Source organism: Petromyzon marinus, chromosome 53 (genome assembly GCF_048934315.1).
Source record: "Petromyzon marinus isolate PM22_M1 ecotype Great Lakes invasive population chromosome 53, UKy_Petmar_22M1.pri1.0, whole genome shotgun sequence".
NCBI lineage: Eukaryota > Metazoa > Chordata > Hyperoartia > Petromyzontiformes > Petromyzontidae > Petromyzon > Petromyzon marinus.
Window position 1 is genome coordinate 2,949,528 of NC_133719.1, and position 27,102 is coordinate 2,976,629.

General features: G+C 54.3%; 2 protein-coding genes across 13 annotated transcripts in view; one reads left to right on the forward strand and one right to left on the reverse strand.

The window, feature by feature from the left end:
- The window catches only part of RPS6KA5 (ribosomal protein S6 kinase A5), a 45,375-nt gene extending 36,762 nt beyond the window's left edge, over nucleotides 1-8,613 (reverse strand). The window contains exon 1 of one of the 2 annotated variants that reach the window (XM_032974310.2): nucleotides 8,228-8,613. In XM_032974310.2, the coding sequence (XP_032830201.1) occupies nucleotides 8,228-8,288 (61 nt within the window). In that variant the 5' untranslated portion in view covers nucleotides 8,289-8,613. The remainder of the gene's footprint in view (nucleotides 1-8,227) is intronic. The other variant, XM_032974311.2, reaches the window with a different exon arrangement.
- Nucleotides 8,614-12,057: 3,444 nt separating this feature from the next.
- On the forward strand, nucleotides 12,058-26,797 carry NUP62 (nucleoporin 62). 11 transcript variants are annotated; one of them, XM_076051903.1, is made up of 14 exons: nucleotides 12,058-12,238; nucleotides 12,500-12,665; nucleotides 15,559-16,065; nucleotides 17,176-17,309; nucleotides 17,935-18,039; nucleotides 18,602-18,778; nucleotides 19,959-20,099; nucleotides 21,150-21,297; nucleotides 21,702-21,846; nucleotides 22,049-22,098; nucleotides 22,981-23,115; nucleotides 23,396-23,507; nucleotides 24,364-24,430; nucleotides 25,358-26,797. In XM_076051903.1, the coding sequence occupies exons 1-14, from the start codon at nucleotides 12,073-12,075 to the stop codon at nucleotides 25,447-25,449; spliced, it is 2,145 nt and encodes a 714-aa protein (XP_075908018.1). In that variant the 5' UTR covers nucleotides 12,058-12,072; the 3' UTR covers nucleotides 25,450-26,797. The 11 variants fall into 11 exon arrangements, with proteins under 11 accessions (XP_075908018.1, XP_075908019.1, XP_075908022.1 ...); XM_076051904.1 differs by having other exon boundaries at nucleotides 12,554-12,665; XM_076051907.1 differs by lacking the exon at nucleotides 12,500-12,665 and having other exon boundaries at nucleotides 12,132-12,238.
- Nucleotides 26,798-27,102: the final 305 nt, after the last annotated feature.

The following is a 27,102-nucleotide window of genomic DNA, read 5'->3' on the forward strand; positions in this document are numbered from 1 at the left end:
TTATCCCATAAGAAATAGAGGGAAGGGAAATAATCCGTTCCAGAGTATAAGAAATTATATTTTATATGGCATATAATACATTAATGGGGTTGTATACAATAATGTAGACACTACTTATTACTAAAATGCATACATACATTAAGATAAATGCATATATAAATAAAAATAAATTGAAATGAAAATAAAATTTAACATCACTTTAGCTTGCTCAAAGGGGTTAAAATGGCAACAAAAAAAAGTGAAAATTCCCAGAGAGTTATAGCAAGGGTTGTGCACTGAACGAGATCTACTGTACAGGCAGACTGAGGAGCGGCGCTTTGTTTGAGTCGTGAACGGGGTCTACGCGGGAACGCGGTGACTCATCCCGACCCATACAAGTTCAAGCAAGCGCGTCATATCCCAAGCAAGACGTCGTATCCCAAGACATTTTTTTCTCGTCAAAACACGACGTGTACCGAATTCGACGTATTCCAAAGCGGTCGTATACCGAGGTATGACTGTAGGTCGAGGAACGCGGAGCCTTTCCCACTCATCTGTGAGCCCTTGTACTGCTTGAGTCGTCCTCTCTCTCTCGCTCGCTCTTCCAGAGTGAGCGAATACTGTGCAGTGTTACAAGTTGAAACAATTATAATAATTAATTATTATTGACGGTCAAACCGATATTGTCAATTCTCAGCGCGGGAATTGTAACCAAATTAACTGCAAAACCATACTTGCTGCGATGTTTTTTTTTGTTGGCGCAGCCATTGGCGACCTGTCCGAGTTCATCACCTCCCGACAAGCGAGAGGCCGCGTCTAATCACAGGCAGCGGCTGACTGGATTCTTAATCCAGGCTCTCAGCAGTGTCGGCTCAGCGCCCTGACGTCCGAGCCGTCCGGCCACCTCCAAGTGTCTCCCCAGCTTAAGCAAGGATCTCCGCTGGTGGCCCTAAGCCAGCGGTGGAAACTCCAGCTTCCCACGACGGAGGCCAGTTCACCTGTTCGGAGAATCACAAATGACTCCCTAAAATGCACAAGGGGCCGATCAAAAATGCAGGATCAACTCGGGACTAGCGCGCACGGCACGGCCAATTGGGCAAACATTAATTTCAGGAGCGCAGGGATAGGAAAGCCAACCCCTACTCCACCTTACCCACTGTGGACACTGCCCAGAGAAAATGGTGGGCGCCAACTGTAGACACGCATGTGACGTAGATAATTACAAGTGGCACCTCACAACAGCGTGCCAACGCCACCGCTCGCGCGCATCTTTAATGTCCTGAAAAACAACGGCGAGCTGCCGTAAGCGCTGCCGTTCCCCCGGAGTTCTCGCGTGCTAAAAAAAAAAACGTCCGGAATAGAAAAAATAAAGAATGGTGGGTGGGAGCGTATGAGAAGTAGGGCAACTGCTGTCAAGGCACCAAGTGGAACAGTGATATAATCCACCTCCCCCCCCTCTCCGTGCGCGTGTACATGCACGTGTAGTCATCGCAGGGCACATATTTAATAACACGAAACTGGGGCCGTTCCAATCGTTTATTTTTTGCCGGCATCAACCGCGTGAACAGAAACGTTAAAACCGGTTTGCCGCAAGCATAGACGTGTCTGTCATTACAGCGTAAACAAACGTGTTCGCCCGTATTAACCGAGGAACGGAGGGGGGGCTGCCACGGCGGGTGTAGTGGTCAGAAGTCGCCGGTTCGATTCTATCTCCTGGTGCTGCAGTTAATCCAACGGGCGCAAGTTTCTTAAATCCCCCCCCCCGCTCCCCCAACCTCTGTCCACTCGGCAGCATCCATGGCTTTCACCGCGGTTAGTCAATCAACAGGTGCCACGTGATGGGGTAAAAAAGTGTGGCTCACGACCACCTCTTCCTACTCAAATCCCACTGGAGGCGGTTACACACCGCTTTGCCGACTTTCAGAACCGGGTCGCCGATTCTGCAAATACGGTTACCGGTTCGCGACCCTGCGCAGGGAACCTTTCCCGCTTTTTGCCGATTGCCGCCGCCGCCACCACCGGGTTGCACGCGGGGAGCGATTTCAGACGCCGACTTCAAAGCGGCATTTGCATCAAAGCAGTTGTTCACATCAGACGGCGAATTTTAAGCAGCCGCATCGTGCAAGTGTGCAGCTATTAGGTCCGCATTGGCACTGTGTCCGAGCTCTTCACATTCCTTGCAGGGATTTATTTGGACAGCTAAATTGACCCAATCAATAGCGATACAGCCCCCCATACAAATGTGCATCACATCTCAGGACGCTGCACAGATTCGGTGGGGTGTGTTTGTTTACAAGACAGAGGTGGACATGAGTCGTAGGCCGAGGAGGGGAGAGGAAGGTCTTGCACCTGGACTAAAATGGGTCCAGGAATCCGAAGGGAGTTTCAGATCCCGGAGAAAGCAGAGGAGAAGGAGTGACCTCCCACTGAGCAAAGGTTGACTCAGGGATTCAAAGGAAATCCTTGGTTGCTGGAATTTAGAGTGTGTGCAGGGGAGCAGAGTGAGATGAGGGGGGAGAGGTAGCAGAATGCATGGAAAGGGGTAGAGTGAGTTGACAGGGGAGTGCTGGGCAGGCGTGAGTCTGTGGAGGATTCTCAAGTGGATACTGTCGTACCTTTCTGATCGGCAATCATCAGTCAGGGTGGGCTCGTCCACATCTCCTGAAACAAAAGCGTTACGTGGCATCCCCCAGGGCTCCGTCCTTGGTCCCCTGCTGTTCACAGCCTACACTTCCCCAATCGGCCGCCTCATCGCAAGCTTCGGTGTTAAGCACCACTCATATGCGGACGACACTATTCTGTTCACCGCCATCAATTCTACGAATGCGTCTGGTTTTGAGAGGCTCTCGGAATGTACCACTGCCTTGCAACAGTGGCTCTCTGCACACAACCTTGCCCTTAATCCGTCAAAGTCAGTGGCCATCACGTTAGGTACAAGGCAACGTCTCAACTCATCAGTATTCCCAACACACATACACATCTTTGGTCACAGCATCAGGTTCACCGATCACTTCAGCTACCTCGGTGTCATCCTAGATTAAACTTTATCCTTCGACCGTCAAACCAGTCATATCATCAGTTCATGTAACTTTCAGCTGAAGGCTCTCAGACACTTATGTCCTCTCATCCCCACTGAAACTGCCAACACATTGGCACGTTGCAGAGTTGGGTCTCGCCTCGACGATTGCAACTCCGTCCTAGTTCGGTCCTCCTCTGGCAACCTAAAGACTACAAAACAACCTGGCACGCATCGTCATTGGCCGCACTCATCCCCGTCTCGACTCACTTGCCTCTCCGCTGGCTACCCATTGCCAGCAGGGTCACATACAAGATCGCCTGCCTCCGTCACCGCGCCTTCACATCTGCCTGCCCCCCGTACCTCTCTTCATTATTGACGACTTGTCGCAGTGCGACTCACGACCTCCTCTTGATACCAAGATCCAGGATGGTCACGTCTATGCGCCGCTTCTCGGTGGCTGGAACGTAATCCCTCCGCACATTCGCAGCATCGCCTCAATCGTCTCCTTCAAGAGTCACTTTAAAAACTCACCTCTACAACCACGCTATCGAGCGACTCTGAGCTTGGCTCCGCGCCTCTGAGTTGCGGCCATTACGTCCGCAAATTTGTGCGCGTTATAAATGACATGATTATTATGATTAAGATCGTGAACACGACGAGTGGTGTGGACATTCACTCCAGGATATCTCCTGGGCTGCTCTAAAATTTACAACCCAAAACAGCGGTCACGTCGCACGTCCCTCCCGGCTGACTGCCACTCTAACTCCCTCGAGCACTTACTACTGAACCATCAGCCGTGCCACATTCCCGCCCCGGCACGGGCATAAACCCAGGCAATCGAGGGAGGGGGGGTTAAAAAAAGTCCCATTTCCACCCGGGTTACAGTTTCTCACGTTCGTGCGTGAGCCAAAGGCTGCGGGAAATAACCGAGTGACATAATCCAGACCGCTCACTCCACGCCCGCACTCTTTTCCAAAATTACGATCAACGCAAAAAAGTCAAAGAATGTGTGTTTTTTACATCGTTCCAGGCTCAGCTTAAATACACGAGCGCTGGTGAACACGGAGGAATAGAAACAGCGACGCTACCACCGCTGCATCGTCATGTGGCTCACAGCAATTGGCAATGCGGAGTCTCGTGGTGGCAAGAGATTAACACTTAGCAGATGCCCGACAACTCTAACACATGGGGTGGCACTGCATTTTTATCCTCACGCAGTTTCTGAGCACAGGACCAAAGGCCCAATGTCAAACAGCCAGCACACCACTCTCAAAATTTCTATAAGAGATAACACGTTTATTTGGTTGAACGAGGTTATACGAGCTGGGTAAAATAGATCGGGAGGGAATTCCAAAGTGGAGCAGTACGAGGGAAGAAGAAAAAAAGATAAATATTTTGACCTGCAGTGTGGCGAGCGGGTGAGGGAGTGAACCTGCGTTGTTGTTGTTGTGATCAACAGTGTGATAGCTGAACAAAGTGCAGACGGCAGGAAACAATGTCTGGCAGATCGATTCCTCAACATGGGTCGACGAACCAACGAGCGAAGTCCACAGGAACGGTAACCATGGGAGCAGCCACAGAAGAGTTCTAAGGAGGCGAGACTGCCTGCCTAACCCTTGCACATTAACAAGACCCTTGCAAATGTGCATTTTGCACCCCAAGGTGGTTGTCCAATTGAAGTGAGTATAGCCCTTGGTCAATTCACTCCTGCCATACGAGGGCCTCCCTCACGCGCCGTGTCTGTCATGGGGATCGTGTGATCATGCTTCACCCACGCTGGTCAGTGGCGGTTGGCGAATGGCTGTGGGGGGGGGGGCGGGCAGGGAAGCAAGACTGGTCAAGATAACACTTGCCACTGGTGTCAGCCATGGCCCAGAAAAATCGCAACGCGCGTAGCCGGGTTCATAGTGCAGTGGCACTAACCGCTGCGCCGCCGTAACGGTCTGAATGTGGCTTGCCGAGATACGACGTTAATCAGGTCGCACGTCTTATCAAGGCTGTCACCGCACAACCGTGTGCTGCAGGGAGCTTCGCTTCTCAACGCCGAAGCTCATTTGGAGATTTTTCAACAACCAGGTTCCATGTGCAAAATAACACTCATCCTGGTCTCTTGAGTTCTTAACTGGTTAAACAAAATAGACTTAACAACTGACATCCCACAGCTGGAGTTGCACTGTCAGATGCGCATTGCAAAAGCCACCACCTTCAACATTGGAGCATGTTCAGAATCAGAATATGTATTTATGCTGGAAGAATCCGATGAGCCATAAAGATATTTTTCACAGACGTGCGGTATAAGGGCGGGTAAGAACGCTACAACAACAAACTAAACCATCCCCATCCTACCAGTCAAAGCCCACTGAGGTATTAACTTATTTGTCAGAAGCAACCTGGCCACATATGATAGCTCAACAAGGTGACTTATCATTTGGACATTTAAAGCAGCAAAATAGTCGAAACAGTCTCAATGCATGTTTTCTAAACGTGGAGTGAAAAACTGGAGGACCCAGAGACAAAATCCACACGACCACGGGGAGAACATGCAAACTCCAAATATACAGGCATCAGGGTCGGGACCTAACCCCCGATCTCCTGTATACCAGGCGAGGTAGTTAACATCACACCACCGTGGAGCCCCTTAAATAAATAAAGCTGGCGAGATGGGCTTCTCTGTACGTCTAAAGCCCTGTTTGTCAATCTACCGCTGAACGGACTTTCCCGTTTACATGTAATTCAAGTAGTCACCGTATATCTGTTCAATGTTTCCGTGGCTCACATTTGTATAATTGGACTCGACGATCGGTATGCAGAGCCATGCCAACTGCAAGGGAATTGAGACGTTTTATTGCCAACGACAACCACCTACCCCAGCAAGCAAGACTTCGAGAAATGTACCTTGCCAACAACTAGAGTCCTGATCTCCCTCCTGGGATCGCGCTGCTGTCGGCATCACCACCATCATCATCATAGAATATCTCACCCTGATCCAGAACAACGCTTGCGAACAAAGTGGAACAACGCAGACGTCCAGAACAAACACCTCAATCGAGGTTTTTGGGTTAGATCGCATGAATATAAATGTGTTGCTAAACCCCCCACTACACGACATAGCCAAATAGTAAGGTTTAGTAAGGGTTGTATAACCCACAAAAGCCTCTGTTATGGATAATATTGGTCGCGGAAGCCTACGTGTTAAACAAACAACCTCATTTGAAACCCCAAACATCGTCACATCTCCTGGCTTTCACATTCCTCCTTCTCCCGGTGTAACCGCCGACCGCATCAGAACATCAACGGCAGCCGGCCGATGCGCCAGCGGACCTCAGCATTGCGAATTTCGCTCACGAACGCATTGCAAAAAAAATATAGAATTGCCCGGAAGCAAACTGCCGGAGCCCATAACACAGGTTTTTGGGTTAAATCGCGTAAATATAAATGTGTCGTTAAACCTGCCACCACCAATTAGTAAGGCTTGTCACGTAAACAGAACATGCCAATTTGTTAAGTGTACACCACACCGATGTGTTGGAGAGTAAATCCACAACATTCACAATCTGAGTACGACGTTTCGCCAGTAATTACAACCAGCAGCATCAGGCGACAGCCAGATTTCTGCCGGAGCCCGCTTGCGGTTCCAGAGCTTTAAATTATTTAACGCCAATTTATGTTCGTGCGAAACGTTCAATGTTGTCATGCTACGCTGTCGGGTTTTTTTTCTCTCTCTCTCTCTCTTTCCGATATCTCTTCGCTTCACAGCTGTACTCTTTATTTGTTACGTCGTCTGGCAGAAAAAAAAAGACAGATCGCCGTTGCCAACGAGAGACTTTATCGTGGTCTCTCTTGAGTTCCCTCAGCTGGTTAAACAAAATGAACTGGACACTTGAACCCGAGGGAGCCCTCCCCGTGGCGTTGTGGGTCACACGGGAGAGGTGGTGGCGCTTGAGTCAAACTTCTCGTTGCTGCCATACCCGAGTTCGACTCTCAACCCCGGTTTAACATCAACGGCGAGTGGGGTCTGCACCGGTCCTGCGGGCCCACCGTCACCAACTTAACATGCATCAACAGCAACAACAACCACCACCACCACCACGCGACATACAACATGCATGACAACCACAACCAATCACCAAAACAAACCACCACGACATCCACCTCCAACCACCACCGCCAAACCTACAGCCACCACTAACAACCACCAAGACACCACCATGTCACCACCACCACCACGGTAAACGCCTTGACTGCTCCCATGGCAGGGACGAGAGGCAGCCACAGCACGCGAGCCGTGAACCCCAAGCTCCGTCTCCCCGAACCCTCTCTCACCGGTCCCCCCTCTCTGACCCCCTCTCTCACCGGTCACCCCCCTCTCCCCTGGGCCCCCCTCTCTGGCACCCCTCTCTCCCCTGGGCCCCCCTCTCTCACCGGTCCCCCCTCTCTGACCCCCTCTCTCACCGGTCACCCCTCTCTCACCAGTCCCCCCTCTCTCCCCGGTCACCCCCCTCTCTGACCCCCTCTTTGACCCCCTCTCTCACCGGTCACCCCTCTCTCCCCTGGGCCCCCATCTCTGGCCCCCCTCTCTCTGACCCCCTCTCTCTGACCCCCCTCTCTGACCCCCCTCTCTGACCCCCTCTCTCTGACCCCCCTCTCTGACCCCCTCTCTCTGACCCCCCTCTCTCTGACCCCCCTCTCTCTGACCCCCCTCTCTGACCCCCCTCTCTGACCCCCCTCTCTCTGACCCCCCTCTCTCTGACCCCCCTCTCTCTGACCCCCTCTCTCTGACCCCCCTCTCTCTGACCCCCTCTCTCTGACCCCCCTCTCTCTGACCCCCCTCTCTGACCCCCTCTCTCTGACCCCCTCTCTCTGACCCCCCTCTCTGACCCCCCTCTCTCTGACCCCCCTCTCTGACCCCCCTCTCTGACCCCCTCTCTCTGACCCCCCTCTCTGACCCCCCTCTCTCTGACCCCCCTCTCTCTGACCCCCCTCTCTCTGACCCCCCTCTCTGACCCCCCTCTCTGACCCCCCCTCTCTGACCCCCCCTCTCTGACCCCCTTCTCTGACCCCCTTCTCTGACCCCTCTCTCTGACCCCCCTCTCTGACCCCCCTGACCCCCCCCTCTCTGACCCCCCTCTCTGACCCCCTCTCTCTGACCCCCCTGACCCCCCCCCTCTCTGACCCCCCTCTCTGACCCCCCTCTCTCTGACCCCCCTCTCTGACCCCCCTCTCTCTCACCGGTGCGCAGCTGCAGCTCCACAGTGACCGAGTCTCCATCGGACGAGGAGCTCTCCCCCATGACCGCGTCTCCTCCTGCTCCTCCTCCTGCTGCTGCTGCTGCTCCAGATCCTCCTCCTCGTCTACCTCGTCAGGGCCATCGCGGCGACAGCAGGGCCTCCCCTCAATGACGATGTTGTTGATGTTGTTGATGTTATTGTTGATGTTGTTGTTCTGTCGTCGCGTGTGAATTACGCCGCCTGTGACTCACGTGTACGGCCTCACCCTGGCACTCCCTCTCCCCTTTTACTCTCCTGCCGCTCTCTCTTTACTCTCCCCTCACTTTGCGCGCTCTCCCCGCTTTGTTTTTACTTCCCCCTCTCTCTTTCCTCTCCCTTTCCTCTCTCTTTCCTCTCGATTCCCTCAACTCTTCCCTCCTTTACTCTCCCCCTCGCTCTCCCTCCCCTCTCCCCCTCGCTGTCCCTTCCCTCTCCCCCTCGCTCTCCCTTCCCTCTCCCCTCGCTCTCCCTTCCCTCTCGCTCTCCCTTCCCTCTCCCCTCGCTCTCCCTTCCCTCTCCCCTCGCTCTCCCTTCCCTCTCCCCTCGCTCTCCCTTCCCTCTCCCCTCGCTCTCCCTTCCCTCTCCCCCTCGCTCTCCCTTCCCTCTCCCCTCGCTCTCCCTTCCCTCTCCCCTCGCTCTCCCTTCCCTCTCCCCTCGCTCTCCCTTCCCCCCCCTCGCTCTCCCTTCCCTCTCCCCCTCGCTCTCCCTTCCCTCTCCCCCTCGCTCTCCCTTCCCTCTCCCCCTCGCTCTCCCTTCCCTCTCCCCCTCGCTCTCCCTTCCCTCTCCCCCTCGCTCTCCCTTCCCTCTCCCCTCGCTCTCCCTTCCCTCTCCCTTCGCTCTCCCTTCCCTCTCCCCTCGCTCTCCCTTCCCTCTCCCTTCGCTCTCCCTTCCCTCTCCCCTCGCTCTCCCTTCCCTCTCCCCTCGCTCTCCTTCCCCCTCTCTGCTGAGAGCCCGCGCACGCGCCTGACCAATCGCAGCGCGCAGCGCTAGTCACGTGACACCGCGTCCCAACATTCGCACCCGGGCTCGGCTGCTTCCTGGGCACCCCCCCCCCCCGCTGCCGCCAATGGAAGCGCGCCGCGCGGATCACGTGGGACGGGAACTGCCCTCACGTGGGCGTGGCGGCTCCAGCTCGCCCCCACGTGGGCACTCGCCGGCTCTATCCACTGCTGGCTTCTGGGGGGTCAAGTCCCCCCTACGCCCATTGGAGCGTTGAGATTTTAAACTTCGCTTGTTTTGGCCAAGGTCTCGCGACAACATTACGAGGGAGGGTTCTTGCCAAGTGTTTTGAGCAGTTTGGGGCAATTAAATTAATTTGCAGGTACCGTTTGGCCAATATGAGTCATACATTGTTATATTTCATTCATTTATTTTAATACGCTGGTCAGTGCGCGTTGTTGAAGGCGGGGAGCATATAAAGTGCAGTACAACGATGTATGTTGATGCACTGCCCTCTGCTGCACACTGCATGTCACGTTCATTGCACGGTAATGTCCCTCACCCAGCAGAGCACAGAATCTCGAGACGCGTCTTAGGGAGCGTGCTACGACTATTCATTCACGTTTGAACATTAATTTATAGGAACTCATCAACTCTTACATTTTGATTTAAAGCTTTTGTGACTGCAGGGATTCATATTCTTGGTTCTTTCGGTAAAGTCACGTAGAAGGGAAATAATAAAATAAGAAAAATATAAAACAATAAAATTCTCACGAGGTTTCGACTGCAACACAAGCAATCATCATCAGGTGTGAAAACCACAACAAGAAAATGTGAAAAAGTGGCGTTTTTTTTTCTTAAAAACCCTGATGATTGCTTGTGTTGAAATCGAAACGTCGTGAATTTTATTGTTTGATTTTTACTGTTTCCCTTCTACGTGACTTTACCGAAAGAACCAAGAATATGTAATAAAGAGTTATGGTATGCTATGGCTCGTGTGTGCTGCACCTCTTTCCCCCCGAGTTTGTGTGTTGTGTGGCATCTGCTGGGCGTGCCCAGCCACAAATTTTCTTGTTGTGGTTTTCACACCTGATGATGATTGCTTGTGTTGCAGTCGAAACGTCGTGAGAATTGTATTGTTTATATTTTTTATATTTTATTGTTTCCCTTCGTGACTTTACCGAAAGAACCAAGAATATAATTGACTCTTAATATATAGAGGGCTACAGAGCTTTAGGCAACTGCTGGCCACCGGCTTAAGGGCCGTCCATAAATGACGTCACAAAAAGTCAGACCCCCCTAAAATATGACGTCACAAAGCTCTGCCCCACCCCCCAAAACCATATTTACATTTTGAAAATAAAACATGCTTCAAATCGCTTTAAAATATTGTCATTGTAGTGCGTATTTAATGTGGCGCTGCACTCTGATGTTGAAGGAGAAAACATTTATTAAAAAGTATATTTAATTACGTAGAACGTGTTGTCTATATTTATTTAAAGTTGCGCATATTGATGTGACGTCACATTTCTCAACCCCCCCCCTCGTCACACATCGTCACAAATGTCTGACGTCATCCCCCCCTCCTAGGTGCGTGACGTCATTTATGGACGGCCCCACACCGCCTGGCTGCTGTCCGTGGTTCCACGGCGATTATGAACGATGCAATTTGCTGGCACGACGTTAGGATGAAACGAAACAATTCCAGTTTGGCTTCGTGTGCGGGGAAATGGGAGAAGCCGCAGTAATCCCATATCCGGGCCACCGCACAAAACCTGGAGTTCATAGCGAGTCAACCGTACACCACACTCAACAGGCTGACACCTCTTCTTTGGTTCTTTCGGTAAAGTCACGTAGAATGAGAATAAAATAATAAATTGATAAAATAAAATAACACAATATTCTCACGACGTTTCGGCCACAACACGAGCGGCCTTCATCAGGTGAAGGGGACGAGACTGTCTGGTGTACGCTTCAGGGTGCACTTGCCACTGGGGAAACGATTTTGGAAAACGTAAAACAAAAAAAATCCACGTTGCAATGTGTTCAAGAGGAAAGGTTAATCGGTGCGTACAATCTGCACTGACGTGGATCAGAAGAATGGAGGGCAGTGGTAGAGACAATGGAACGAACGCTGAAAAGTGCGTGCTGGGGAATGCACGTGAAGAGGAACGCGTGGTTCAAAGTGCGCGCTTACTAAGACGCCTTTCACACTTTCACAATGCCTCGAGGCGAACGAGGAGGACAGAGACAATACAGAAAGATCCGGGTTGACGACCTAAGAACCCAGAAAGGAACAAAGGGACCGTCCATAAATGACGTCACGCACCTGGGGGGGGGGGGTCAGACATTTGTGACGCTGTGTGACGAGGGGGGGGTGAGAAATGTGACGTCACGTAAAAATGCGCAACTTTAAATAAATATAGAGAACACGTTCTACTTAATTAAATATACTTTTTAATAAATGTTTTCTCCTACAACATCAGAGTGCAGCACCACATTAAATACGCACTACAATGACAATAGTTTAAAGCGATTTGAAGCATGTTTTATTTACAAAATGGAAATATGGTATTGGGGGGGCAGAGGTTTTGTGACGTCATATTTGAGGGGAGGGGGGGTCTGACTCTTTGTGACGCCCTGTGACTAGGGGAGGGGTCAAAACTCGTCCAAAATCGCGTGACGTCATTTATGGACGGCCCCATAGACTGCCAGTACACTCCGATTTAGAACCAGGCTACAGTCTACATTAGTGTATTTTTTTTATTAAAAATTTCTATCTACGTGACTTTACCGAAAGAAACAAACGAACATTAATTCCTGTAGTCACGAAAGTTTTAAGTCCAAATTTGAGGCGCGTTCCCTTGAATGGCGAATGAGGGAGCTGGGAATCAGGTGACGGGTGCCGGGGGGTGCCGGGGGGCGGCGGTGATATTGTACGCGCGAATCTTGTGGCGCGAATCGGGAGTTGGGGGCGCGTGGATTTGGCGGCATCGCGTGGTGAAGGCCCGAGGAGAGAACGCCATAGAGAGAGGTGCGGAGTACAGCACAACTCGCTCCGACACTCTCCCCGTCTCTCTCACCCAGGCCGGTACAACTCTGCCGACTCGCTCCGACACTCTCCCCGTCTCTCTCACCCAGGCGAGGACAACTCTGCCGACTCCGACACTCTCCCCGTCTCTCTCACCCAGGCCGGTACAACTCTGCCGACTTGCTCCAACACTCTCCCCGTCTCTCTCACCCAGGCCGGTACAACTCTGCCGACTCCGACACTCTCCCCGTCTCTCTCACCCAGGCGAGGACAACTCTGCCGACTTGCTCCAACACTCTCCCCGTCTCTCTCACCCAGGCCGGTACAACTCTGCCGACTCGCTCCAACACTCTCCCCGTCTCCCTCACCCAGGCAGGGACAACTCTGCCGACTCGCTCCAACACTCTCCCCGTCTCTCTCACCCAGGCCGGTACAACTCTGCCGACTCGCTCCGACACTCTCCGCGTCTCTCTCACCCAGGCAGGGACAACTCTGCCGACTCCGACACTCTCCCCGTCTCTCTCACCCAGGCCGGTACAACTCTGCCGACTCGCTCCAACACTCTCCCCGTCTCTCTCACCCAGGCCGGTACAACTCTGCCGACTCCGACACTCTCCCCGTCTCTCTCACCCAGGCGAGGACAACTCTGCCGACTTGCTCCAACACTCTCCCCGTCTCTCTCACCCAGGCCGGTACAACTCTGCCGACTCCGACACTCTCCCCGTCTCTCTCACCCAGGCCGGTACAACTCTGCCGACTCGCTCCAACACTCTCCCCGTCTCTCTCACCCAGGCGAGGACAACTCTGCCGACTCCGACACTCTCCCCGTCTCTCTCACCCAGGCGAGGACAACTCTGCCGACTCGCTCCAACACTCTCCCCGTCTCTCTCACTCAGGCAGGGACAACTCTGCCGACTCGCTCCAACACTCTCCCCGTCTCTCTCACCCAGGCCGGATTAAACTCTCACTCTACAACACCCTCCCCGTCCCTCTCACCCAGGCCGGATTAAACTCTCACTATACAACACTCACCCAGGCGGCTTGAAAACTAATTTATTTAGAACTGTGTTTAGTTGTCCTCCCCACCGCACATCCAATTAACACGGTTGGCTACGTACGGTGCGAAAGAAGTTCTACATACTACACACAGACTCACACAGAGACCCATGGACTCACGCAGAGTCCCGCGGACTCGCGCAGAGACCTGTGGACTCACGCAGAGACCCATGGACTGAGGCAGAGACCCGTGGACTCACGCAGAGACCCGTGGACTCACGCAGAGACCCGTGGACTCACGCAGAGATCCGTGGACTCACGCAGAGACCCGTGGGCTCGCTTAGAGACCCGCAGACTCACGCAGAGACCCGTAGACTCAAGCAGAGCCCAGTGGACTCACGCAGAGACCCGTGGACTCACGCAGAGACCCGTGGACTCACGCAGAGACCCGTGGACTCAAGCAGAGACCCGTGGACTCACGCAGAGACCCGGGGACTCACACAGAGACCCGTAGACTCACGCAGAGAGCCGTGGACTAGCGCAGAGACCCGTGGACTCAAGCAGAGACCCGGGGACTCACACAGAGACCCGTAGACTCACGCAGAGAGCCGTGGACTAGCGCAGAGACCCGTAGACTCACACAGAGACCCGTGGACTCACACAGAGACCCGTGGACTCAAGCAGAGACCCGGGGACTCACACAGAGACCCGTAGACTCACGCAGAGAGCCGTGGACTAGCGCAGAGACCCGTGGACTCAAGCAGAGACCCGGGGACTCACACAGAGACCCGGGGACTCACGCAGAGACCCGTGGACTCGCTTAGAGACCCGCAGACTCACGCAGAGACCCGTAGACTCAAGCAGAGACCCATAGACTCACGCAGAGAGCCGTGGACTAGCGCAGAGACCCGTGGACTCACGCAGAGACCCGGGGACTCACACAGAGACCCGTGGGCTCACACAGAGACCCGTGGACTCACGCAGAGACCCGTGGGCTCACACAGAGACCCGTGGACTAGCGCAGAGACCCGGGGACTCACACAGAGACCCATAGACTCACGCAGAGAGCCGTGGACTAGCGCAGAGACCCGGGGACTCACACAGAAACCCATAGACTCACTCAGAGACCCGTGGACTCACACAGACCCGTGGACTCACTCAGACCCGTGGACTCACGCAGAGACCCGTGGACTCACGCAGAGACCTGTGGACTTACGCAGAAACCCATGGACTCGCGCAGAGACTCATAGACTCACAGACGCCCATAATTTGTTGCCCTTCCCCCGCACCTCTGATTCGCACGGTTGGCTACGCACGGTGCAAAAGAAGTTCTACATACTGTACACACAAACATGCATCTCTCATGAATGCACTTGATTATTCGCTATTCCGCAACGGGTAAAGGCGCCGCCCTGCTATTGCTTCCTCACTCAAGCCACTTCTGTTGGAAAGGCCTCCACTCGAGAGGACTCTGGTGGATATTTGGTCTACTCTTCCAGGCTGACCAAGTAGTCTTGGAAGAGGTGGCAGTACCCACACTTTACCCCAGGCACACGTGACGTGCCTATTGACTGTGGTGTACCAATTTAACACGTAGTAGTAGTATGACTTTCATGACCAATATCCATAATATACGTTTTTTGTTTGGGTTAGATCGCTTAAATCTAAATGTCGTTAAACCCGCCTCCACCCGACACAGCCAATTAGTAAGGTTTGTCACGTAAACAAAACGTGGCAATTAATTACTAGTTAAGCACTAACCGGTTGTTGTGTGTTGGAGAGTAAACACACTATACCATTGACAATTACAGTACCGTGACGTTTCGCCTGGATGGAGCGGCGATGGGGACATTTAATAAAAATGTTCCCCACTGTTTGAATTGTCGAGCCGGGAGATGGAATCAAGCCCTGCATCCTCTGGATTCCAAGTCCAGTGGGGCTGCTCACCATTACATTACCAGGGCAGCCCCCTTCTAGAGGTTGTCATTCATGGGAGGCCAGAACAAGTAACCCCAGTAGACCCCTTGGCAGATTTCCGAAGAATGTGAATCGGCACCAGCGGTAGAGACATTGTTTTGATTTGGAGGTTTAGTTTGTCCGGGAGCGGCACGTGATCAACAGTGTCGAAAGCCTTGGACTGATCCGTAGAGATGGCGTCAGGTATCTTGGCCTTGGTCCATAGCTGTGTGGTCCATGTGGCGGCTGTAACTTTCAACAGGGTGGTTATTGTTGAATGCTTCTGGTGAAACCCAGATTCAAAACCGGTTAATAAATGATCACGTGTCGAATGCCATTTAATTAATATCAACTGTGTATATTATCCACAGCTCTCGTTCCATCATGAGTTTCGTCTCTGGTGGCACGGGGAACGCCACCGGCTTCTCCTTCGGTGCTCAGCCCGGCGGTGCCGGCGGTGGGTTTTCCTTCGGCGGCGCCGGTGCCCCAACTGCGGCGGCGCCGGGGGCGCAAATGCCGGCCACCGGCTCAGCCTTCAGCTTCGCCCCGGCCACCGCGGCCGCCCCGGCGGCGTCGTCGTCCGGGTTCTCGTTTGGCGGCGCCGGTGCCGGGACAGGTGCCAACACCGGATTCTCGTTCGGTCAGTCGGCCATGGGCGCCCCTTCTACCGCCGCAGCTGCCCCTTCAGTATCTGCCGCAGCTGCCCCCGCCGCTGCCCCCACCGCCGCCACGGGGTTCCAGCTTGGAGGAGCACCGGCGGGGATGGCCGCGCCAGGGGGGTTTGCGTTTGGGGCAAGCGGTGCGGCCACCCCGGCCAGCAGCGCCCCGACGGCGAGCTTCGGGTTCAGCGGTGGAGCGACGGGCGCCTTCTCATTCAGGTGCAGACGCGGCGAGCGCGACGCGTGGCCTTTGTGTGGGTGAGAGAGTCTATGAGAGCAGTGTGTTTGTGTGTAGTACAAGTGTGCGTGTACCTGCGTGTCTGTGACGGGAGCGGTAAGTGCAGTGGTTCTCGCACCGCACTACGAACCTGGAAACATAGGTTCAGTTCCAGGCTACAGGCAACATCGGTACCAAATATTCCCATCCATAGCTTCCCCTAGGTCGACTCGGCGTGAAAGGAATACCTGGCGCAGTGTGTAGACATCTTAACTCGGGAGCCAGGTGTGCTACTGGTCACACCATCCCGTCGTAGATGCGCCGTGTCAGCTTTAATAGGTGCTTGCTAACAGCAATTTCCGCAAGTCTGTCTATGCCACACGGGCATATTTGTCTTTGTTTCAATAAAACTAAATGTGGTGTGCGCAGTAGCAGGGTGTATGTGGATGCGGTTTCTAAACAGTGTGGTAAGTACCTGTGATTGTGTCTTTGCCATGCCTAGTGTGTGTGTGTAGTATAGTGTATGTCGTGCGTATGGGTAGCAGTGGTTAGTGCAGTGCACTACAAAACCAGTGGACCCTCTCACGGTCAACATCGAATATCTTATCTGGTCCTGAGCTTGCCCTAGTATGCCCCAGCCTTAAATGAGCACCTGGTGCGATGTCTAAACATGAGCACTGGGGAGACAATGGTGGCCGGGCTTGGTGTTGGCCACACACTCTATCTTGTGCCAGCCTTAATAGGTGCTTGCTAACAGTACTTGCCCGCAACAGCCTGTTAAAGTTTAACAGGTAGCCTTTCACGACCAATATCCCAAATATAGGTTTTTTTTGGGTTAGACCGAGTAAATATAAGTGTGTCGTTAAACCCGCCACAACCCGACGCGGCCAATTAGTAAGGTTTGTCACGTAAACAGAACGTGCCGATTCGTTACTAGTACAGCACACCGGTGTGTTGGAGAGAAAATCCACAACATTTACAATCTGGCTGTCCGCCTGATGATGCTAGTTGTAATTGCTGTCATACTCAGCCTGTTGAAGGCTATGTGGGGGACCTACATCTTTGTTGTAGTGTGTATGAGGTTATAACACTGTGTGTGCGCTGTTGTGCAGTACGCCCACCACCACCACCACGCAAGGCCTGATGCTGGGAGGAGGGCTGACGGGCGCCAGCTCTCTTGGGGGGCCAGGAGCAGGGGCCTCCGCCGCCAAGCTGCCGTTCAGCTTTGGCGCCGCCACCTCGACTGGTGAGGGGAACTTCGGCCACTGGCACCGCAGTCCGGTGACGGTGGAGCTCGGTCGTGCGGATATTTTAGTAAGCGATTACACGGAGTTTGATTTTGGCCGCGTCTACGGCACTGAAGGTTTGGCGGCTGCGTGCTTGCATTATTTGAATCGATGCTTCCGTTACCTTAAATCAACAGGGGAGAACAACCTCTGTAGGCCCGACCCTTCTTTAGGCCCTGACTCCTTCCTTGGGCCCCAGCCCTTCCTGATTATGCCCCCGTCGTCTCTTTCTTTCGGCTCTGCGCCTCTCCTTTTGTAGGACACGCCCCTTCTTTGGGGCCCCTCCTCTTTCTGTTTAGGCACCGCCCCTGACCCCCTACACAGTGCTGGGCTAGTTTTAATTGTGGAAGTTGGGGGGGGGGGAGTGCGCATGCGCAGCAGCAGTGGTGGCCGGGGACAGTCCGGGTTATGGGTGGGGCGGCTTCACTATAACAACCAGGATTTCTCTTAGAGCGGCAATAAAACGCTAGATTCTAATTTACATTTACGGCACCGTCCTTGTCGAGCCGATGTTTGTGGGTTCCGTGTTGTCGCCGCGATGTTTCTTGACGCAATCTCTGCTCGCCGCCACTGCCGCCCACGCAGGCCTGACCCTGGGAGGGGTCTCGGCACCCACCAGCACGATGGCCCAGTCCACCGGCCAGGCCACCGCCGTGTCCTTCGGACAGAAGCCCCTAGGCGGCGCACAAGGTAAGACTGGGCCGGCGGCCGCCCGGAATGTGCCGAGCTCGGCGAATATTTCCCCGCGTCGTGCTCGGGTAGTCGAACTGGACCACCCCGCGTCGCGGGTGCCGTGTGGTGAGCGCCAGGTGGCAATGTGGCAAGATGCGTTGTTGCGCTGTACTTCTGTGCTTCCGCGTCTACGCTCGGACCCGTCTTCACAAATTGGCACGGTGAAGTACGGTCAAATAACCCTCACGACCTGCTCGTCGTGGGGAGGCCATCTTCCAATTGTGGATTGACAAAGAGGCTGTACCCGTTCCCATTGAGTCGTTGCAGAGTGGTGCTGCAGTGGTGATTTTGAGAACCGGTTCTGGGCCTCCCCTAGGTCGACTTGGCCATAAATAAGTACTGGGTGTGTCGTGTGAACGTTAGCGCCGGCGAGGTATGACGGCCAAGCGTGATTCTGGCCACGCCGCCCCGTCGTGCGCTGTGCCAGCCTCAATCAGTGCTCACTCGCAGCTCTTGCCTCGACCGCCTGCGTAGGCCACACGGGTGATCTTTTGTCTATTTTGTTGCTCTCTCTCTCCAGGTACGGGCATGGGTCTGAGTGGCGGACTGAGCCTGGGCGGGACCCCGCTCACGTCCGCCGCTGCCGGGTTTGCGCAGGGAGCCCCCCAACTAGCCACGGCTGCCCCCTCGGCCGGATTCTCGCTCGGCTTGGGCCTGGCCAAGACCGAGACGACCACCGCACCGACTTCACTCGGCGGTGAGGGTGGTGGGATCCCCGTGAACCAAGGAGGTAGAGCCGGGGCGGTTATAGCCGATGGGACGATTACTCTATTGATCAACTGGGACGGCCGCGTGACCCAGCGAAAGTGCGCTCGCGGGCCCGTCGGAGAAGCTCGCGGTTGTAATCCGGCAGGCTGTCCTGATTAATGCCGTGGGTGTGTTAACCGTAAAATTATGAACCTTGCGTTTCACGGTGGACGTTCAGGATCCCATTAAGTAATGCGAAGAAGAGTAGGCCATTGCGTGCCCGGCGTCACGATAAAATTAGTCAATGTTGAAAAATTACTTGATTAGAAACACGGCAATCCTGAAAGAGTCTGGAGGCTCGGTGAGGCTTCCCCGGGTAAACGAGCGTAAAAATAATAAAAGTGGTCGGCTGCATTGTTGGTGGTCCATTGCTCGGGCCCCTTGAGTGCTCTCTCAGCCATGCCTTTCCCAACCGTGCGTCATCCTGCAGCCGGACTCTCTTAATTAATTAGGTCAACCTGGTCACTTGGACTCTTTTAGTAACAATGGGGCATGACTGCTCCCTGTATGCGCAGTAGTTGCCTTGTCCGGATGTTGCCACTGGGCGGCGGCGGCAGCAGCAGCAGCAGGAGGCATGTGCCGCGTGTGGCCGTAAACAAAACCTAGCGCTCGGACCACGTGACACGACGTCGGGACCGGCCGTGGAAGGCGTCACCGCCGGGTCGCGGGAATCGTCCGCGCCGATCCGAAAATCTGGCCTAGATACGAAAGTATCATCTGAAAAAAAACACCTTAGTTTTGGATTGCTCCGAAATGATGACGTCAGGGGTATTGACGTCACGTGCAATGCATAAGAGTGTTCGTCAGGTGCCGCGGTTTCTTCCCACATGTACGCACGCATTACCTGGCTGACAACACCTTAATATACAGAGGATTGCAGAGCCGGGGCAATTGTCGTCGCCGGCTCACCGTGTGGCGGAAGATCCCGCTTGTCTGTGGTTGACCGCACTTCCGAGTCGCTCTCTGTCTCTACGAGAGCGAGCGGATGCTTGGCTGGCGGCGCAGCGTCGCAAGTTGACGTTGTTATTCTTCGGCGATGCTATAACGGTAGCCTCCGGAGTAATGCCGCGGGCAAGTACGTCCGCGCTCGGGCCGCGAGCGTGCCTTACCGGCCTGGCTGTCGCTCGCAGGGACGACCAGAGGATTTTCCCTGGCCGGCGCCGCTGCTGCCGTCGTGGCCCCCAGCGCCACCTCAGCCGCCAGCACCGCAACGTCGTCCTCCTCCTTCGGCTTTGGCACGGCGCCCGCCTCCTGCACGACCGCACAGCAAGGTGGGGCCGAAATTTCGATTTAAAGCTTTCGTGACTGCAAGGATTCATCTTCTTTGGTTCTTTCGGTAAAGTCACCACGTAGAATGAGAATAAAATAATAAATTAATTGCGATATTTTATTTACTTATTATTTTAGTTTCATTCTACGTGACTTTACCGAAAGAACCAAAGAAGGTGGGGCCTGCGCGGGGCACCCGTCCGGATGAACGCTTTCGTAACGAAGGTTGAAGGCGCGGATGCAACCTGGAGCCATGGTGACTCGAGTGAAGATGATTATTTAAAAGTAATAGTTTAATTGAACCTGGAAGCCATACCGAGTCAGATGGCTCGGTTTTTAGGAGGTTCCTGCATTGGGTATTTATTTTAACGTATTCAACCGGTTTCATGAGTGTTTGTTATGACAAGTGGGAGGAAACGAGAGCACCCAGAAATAATCCACGCCTTGCACATGGGGGAAACATGCTGATTTAGTCCACTTGCTCTACTGTCGATGGCACCTCCTCAACACCCTCACATTTGTGTGATCCACCAAGCCTGGCCTCCACAGTGCTGGATTGCAGGTGTGCGCCACCACCGGCTGGTGTGAAGTTCTGTTATCAGGGACGAGAGAAATCTTGGCACCGGTTGTCCCTCGTTTGTCTTCGTTCCCCAGTTTTATCCCAGTTGTGCTACCACATCACGAGATGGAGAATCTGTTCACATATCTCACAGAGCGGTGCAACCCTGCACGTTAGAAAGTGCCCCGTGAAAGCGGATATCATAGAACTACACCTGAGATCTTCAAGTGACCTCTGGTCCACACGGTAGAGGGGCAGCACCATCTCACCCACCCTGCTACAGAGCGGTCAAACGGACATTCGCCGAAGTTTCGTATTATCCGTGTTTTTGTGTTATCCTTGCCATCCTTTCCCCCCTGATCATTCCGGATTACGGAGGAGTTGCCTGTGGGACGATCTCTCGGACGGCACAGCGACTGCCGATCGCGGCGAGGCGTGCCTAGGCGTGCACGACGTTTAACGCGTGGCGTTTCTCGGTTGTTATTCTCGACAGTGGCGGGCGCGGCAGGCGCCGGGCTGGCGTCCTTCGCCGGATTTAAACCGCCCGCTGCCGCCACCGCCACCAGCGCCGCCGCCATCGTCTCGGCCGCCCCGGCCGCAAGCTCCGCCAGTGTGGCGCCGGTCAGCACCACCGCCACCAGGTAACGGCACCCGCCCCGCGAGGAGCGCGAGAGGTGCGACCTCCTGATGCGTGCGGGGAATCGCTCGCGCCGTGCGGAGCCGCGGAGTCCGGGGTAACCCAGCCGCTCCACCGTCGCCGCTTCATCCAGCCCACACGGCCTTGTCGCTCCACTGTGCAGCCGTGCTAAGGGACCGTCCTCAACAGTGTGGAGGGGGGGTGGCCAGGTCCACAGTCGAAAGACTCCGGTCTACGTAATTCTACGCGATTTATACGTCTCCGTGCGAACGTACGTGTCTCTGTGTGAATCGGCGGGTCTCTGTGCGAGTCTGCGGGGGCCTGTGTGAGCCTACGTCTCCGTGTGAATCTGCGCGGTGGCGCCGTAGCGCCACATCTCACCGCACCGCCTGCCACCCTCCCCCGCAGTGCGGCACCCTCGCTATCGTTCGGGCAACTGGAGGAGCTGCTGAACAAGTGGGGCTCGGAACTGGAGGAACAGGAGAAGCATTTCCTGCACCAGGCGACGCAGGTCAACGCGTGGGACCGCACGCTCATCGAGAACGGGGACATGGTGAGCGCCGCTCGTGGCGGCCCGCGGCGCCGCAGGGACGGTGCAGCGGGGGGGGGGGGGGGGGTCTACTGGGCGGCTCCGGCGCGCGACCGTGACTCGCGCTGAGGGCCGCGGGCTCGCGCAGAGACTCTGTGCGTGATGCCCATGGTGGAATATGGAGTTGAATTCACATCGCGTCTCGTGCTGCCTGGGTTCTGTGTAGATCACGTCTCTGCACAAGGATGTGGAGAAAGTGAAGCTGGATCAGAAGAGGTGAGCGCTGCTTTTGCACCTGCGCGGCCCTGCTGCCACTGGCTGAGTGCCTCCCCTGGCCGTGCGGGTCTTGTTCTGTTTATCCGCACGCAGCGCCGTTGACGCAGATTGCTTCTCAAAACGCTGTCGATTTCGTCTCGCGCGCAGGCGTGGAAAACCAAAGAACAAGCACCAGCAATTGCCTAAGCTCTGTGGTCCGATATTGCCATGTTTTGCCAACTCCATTAATGGGTTGTTTATTCATGTGGGAGGAAATTGGTGAACCCACGAGTAAGGAGGAAGTTTCATGAGTGAGAGTGTGTGTGATCCACAAACTCTTGCTGCCTCCACACTTATGGGGTCGGAAGGCCACCAGCGCCTGGGTTGCAGGGGTTAGTTGACCACACAGGGTGTGTCCACTACAGTTCCCAAAGATATATTGAAGACAAAGATCCCCCCCGTACAGCCTCAAACACGAAAGCTATATGGGGGAACTTTGTCTTCATGTATCTTAGGGAACCATAGTGCAGTGGTTAGTGCACTACACTACGAACTCATCGACCCAAGTTCAATATCTGAACTGGTTATAGACCTCTCCTAGGTCGGCTCGGCCTGAAATGAGTACCTGGTGCAGTGTATAAACAGCATTGGTGAGACAAAGGCAGATGGGCGTGGTGCTAGCAACCCACCTCTGTGCCTTGCTGACCATAGGTGCTCACGAACAGCAGTTACCCCAACAGTCTGTTGAAGGCTATACGGCTAATCATTGACTTCTGTATGTTTAACTTTTACACCGTAGGTAGCCAACTGTGCGCGCCTTACATCTCCGCGAGCGACGTCGTGCCGTGGTAACGTCGTGAGCGTGCACGAACCTTCTCTGTGCCCCCACCTCCCCCCCCCCAGGCTGGACCAAGAGCTGGACTTCATCCTGTCCCAGCAGCGCGAGCTTGAGGATCTGCTGGTGCCACTTGAGGACTCGGTGAAGGAGCAAACGGGGACGATCTACATGCAGCACGCGGACGAGGAGCGCCAGCACACGTATGCACGCACGCACGCACGCGAAGGGAGAACTGGCACGTGTACACACAAAGACAGCACGCACACTGAGCCTGCACACGTAAGCACGTCCGCACTGACCCCACGGGGTTAAACACCACGGTCAAGGTTGGTGGACGGCATCAGAAGCCCCGTGAAGCCCACGTGCCGATGCGTTGTGCAGCTGTTGGTGAGCGGTGCGACCCCGTGACCCAGCCACGTCGACGCATTGTCAGCTATCGCTGCGACCCCGTGACCCCGTCGCCCGTGCCGATGTGCGCAGGTACAAGTTGGCCGAGAACATCGACGCGCAGCTCAAGAGGATGGCCCAGGACCTCAAGGAGATCATCGAGCACATCAACACCTCGAGCAGCTCGCACAACTCCACCGACCCCGTGAGTCACCCCCCCCCCCAGCGTTCCCGCTGCAGGCCCCTGCGCGGTCGAGCCGTTCGCTTAACCCATGGCGAACGGGAGCCTCGGTCGGCAGGCTTCGTGGGGGCGTCTGTCACGAGAGGCGGTGGATGTGCGGAGTGCAGGCGTTCCGTTTTCCGCTCGCCATGAAGTAGAGTCGAGGATGGCATTTCCCCACAAGTCGCTCTGCTGCTGGAAGTGCCGTGGAAGTTTGGCCAAAATTAGGTGGGGAACCAAATTTTACTGTGTGAAAAATAAGAATAGGTTTAACCCTTTCTGGCAATAGGACAGGAGGTGTTAAGATGCTCAGAAACTCAATATATACCTTTTGCAAGGAATCAAGTCTGCATCACCCACACGTACTTGTGGTGAACATGCAAACAAACATGCTCTGATAATTATCTATGCATTGTCTTTGAAACTGATTGGCCTACAACAGAGACAGCCTCCTCCATGGCCTTGTTTCACCAGCGTCAGACCAGAGAAGAACGCCATTATCAGAACACGTTTGTTTGCATGTTTTGCCACAAGTATGTGTGGTTAATGCAGACTTGATTCATTGCAAAAGGTATCCATTGGGTGTCTGAGCATCTTAACACGAGTTTTATTTCCATAAAGGCTAAAACTTATTCTTATTATTCATACTTTGATGCTGGCAAAAAAAGGTCCCATCAAATTTTACTTTAATGTAATTTTACTTTAATGTAAAATTATGTGCAGCCATTGGCGACCGGGTTGAGACCATCAACTCACTGCGTCGTCGGTTCCGCCGTCTGCTCGGGATCCGTTCCATTGTGAGCGAAAATCCGCGTGTGGTTTCCCCCTCTCTTGCCTCCAGCTGCAGCAAATCTGCAAGATCCTGAACGCGCACATGGACTCTCTGCAGTGGATTGACCAGAACACAGGTGGGGCCCGGCACCGGTCACAACTCGCTGCACCGTGCCAGCACGCCACACACAGACCTCACTCGCTCACCATTCCAGCACGCCACACACAGACCTCACTCGCTCACCATTCCAGCACGCCACACACAGGCCTCACTCGCTGCACCATTCCAGCACGCCACACACAGAACTCGCTCGCTCACCATTCCAGCACGCCACACACAGAACTCGCTCGCTCACCATTCCAGCACGCCACACACAGACCTCACTCGCTCACCATTCCAGCACGCCACACATAGAACTCGCTCGCTCACCATTCCAGCACGCCACACACAGGCCTCACTCGTTCACCATTCCAGCACGCCACACACAGAACTCGCTCGCTCACCATTCCAGCACGCCACACACACAGGCCTCACTCGCTCACCATTCCAGCACGCCACACACAGGCCTCGCTCGCTCACCATTCCAGCACGCCACACACAGGTCTCACTCGCTCACCATTCCAGCACGCCACACACACAGACCTCACTCGCTCACCATTCCAGCACGCCACACACAGAACTCGCTCGCTCACCATTCCAGCACGCCACACACACAGGCCTCACTCGCTCACCATTCCAGCACGCCACACACAGACCTCACTCGCTCACCATTCCAGCACGCCACACACACAGACCTCACTCGCTCACCATTCCAGCACGCCACACACAGACCTCTCACTCACCATTCCAGCACGCCACACACAGGCCTCACTCGCTCACCATTCCAGCACGCCACACACAGACCTCACTCGCTCACCATTCCAGCACGCCACATACAGGCCTCACTCGCTCACCATTCCAGCACGCCACACACAGAACTCACCGTGCCAGCACACCTCATACACACCTGTGAGTGTTGTTTGCGACTGCGTGTGTGACTGTGTGACCATGCGTGCGGGTGCAGTCTTTCTGCAGAAGAAGGTGGACGAGGTGGCCAAGCAGTTTGAGACGCAGAGGAAGGAGCAGGAGCATCCGTACCGCCTGGGCCTCAACTGATTCTGGCCACAGTCCGCCGACAGACCCAGTTGCCCGCCGATAGGAGCGATCGGCCGTCCGGCCAGTTGTCTGTGGCTTAAGCCGTTCGCAAAACTACCGCCTGCAAAACATTCCATCGGCATCCATGTAATAGTCTCGCTTTCGGTTCCTTGTCTTACGTTGAGACTGCCCTTGTTGATGTCACTCACTCCTTCGTCCTGATGCTCGGTGGTCGGCTACTTGTGGGCCATATTGATCTTTTGTTTTTGATGGAAGTGAATTATTTCTGTCCAAGGTCCCCATGTAAAGTTCACCTGTGAGACGGAATGAGTCTCTCGGCAGTGAAATGAGATTAGAATTGGAAGCGTCGCCTGGGAGCTGTGGGTGTGGAGAAGCCGTACTCGAGTTTATTTGCGTGTGTAAGTAAAAAAGGCTATACGGGGGATCTTTGTTTTTGTAATAAACAAAGTCAAAGATCCCCGTGTATAGCCTTTACAGACCGTTGGGGCAATTGCTGTTAGTGAGCGACACTTATGAAGGCCGGCACGGCACACGAGGAGGTGGGTGGCCAACACCACGCCCGGTCGCCTTTGTCTCCCTAGTGGCGATGTTTGCACACCGCACCAGGTACTCACTTGAGGCCGAGTCGACCTAGGGGAGGCCTAGGACCGGTTCAGATAATCGTCACTGCTGGTGTTGGTCGTGAGCTGAAATCGAACTTGGTTCACTGTGTTCGTAGCGGCACTGCCGCTTTCCGCCCACCCACCAGTACATGTGTAAACAACACGCATGCACCAGCTTGGTAAAATGTTAAGCGCGTGAGAGGGGAGCGCCGCTTCCAATGACAGCACTGAGGCCTTCCCCCGCTGCCCATTGCCGCTAAGCGCAACGCTCCCAGCTACAGTTATTGCGCAGCCTGGGCAGAGCCGAGTTGGAGCGATTCTGGAACTGCCCAGGTGAGGTGGGGGGGGTGCTTTCACAATTGATATTTTACAACCCACAACATTTTTACTACGACATCTCCTTCCCCCCCACCGTCCCCCGTAAACTCCACCGCTGCCCCGTTTTTTTTGACCGCTGGCTTTCCCCGAACCTCCAGCGCTCGCTTGCGGTCGCTTAAACCTTTTAGACGTGAGGAGCGGTGTCGCTCCTGGTGTGCCACCCTGGTGTTGTTGGTGTCCACAGCTGGAGGTAAACTGCGCCAGCCCTCACGGTGACCTGCTAACGGCCTCCACGTCCTGCCCAGTGGTGCAGCAGCACTCGGAGCACCCCCATCCTCCACGGCCTGTACCGCGTGGAATATTGTCGCTACTTTTTGGATTTCTCAAAGTGTTGAGCCCTGTAAAGGTAATAAAGAGTTAAATTTCGATTTAAAGCTTTCGTGACTGCAGGGATTCATATTCTTGGTTATTTCGGTAAAGTCACGTAGAAGGGAATTAATAAAATAATAATTCAACAATAAAATTCAAGACGTTTCGATTGCAACACAAGCAGCAATCATCATCAGATGTGAAAACCACAGCAAAAAAATTTGAAAAAAGTGGCGTTTTTTTTCTTAAAAACCCTGATTGCTTGTGTTGAAATCGAAACGTCGTGAATTTTATTGTTTGATTTTTACTGTTTCCCTTCTACGTGACTTTACCGAAAGAACTAAGAATATGTAATAAAGAGTTA

Bases quoted from the DNA above. Each gene is read 5' to 3' on its own strand.
- NUP62 (XM_076051903.1), top strand. From the start codon at position 12,073: ATGGCGAATGAGGGAGCTGGGAATCAGGTGACGGGTGCCGGGGGGTGC. The intron at 16,066-17,175 runs GTGCAGACGCGG...GCTGTTGTGCAG, and splicing joins ACGGGCGCCTTCTCATTCAG to TACGCCCACCACCACCACCA. The intron at 23,508-24,363 runs GTGAGTCACCCC...TCTTGCCTCCAG, and splicing joins CGCACAACTCCACCGACCCC to CTGCAGCAAATCTGCAAGAT.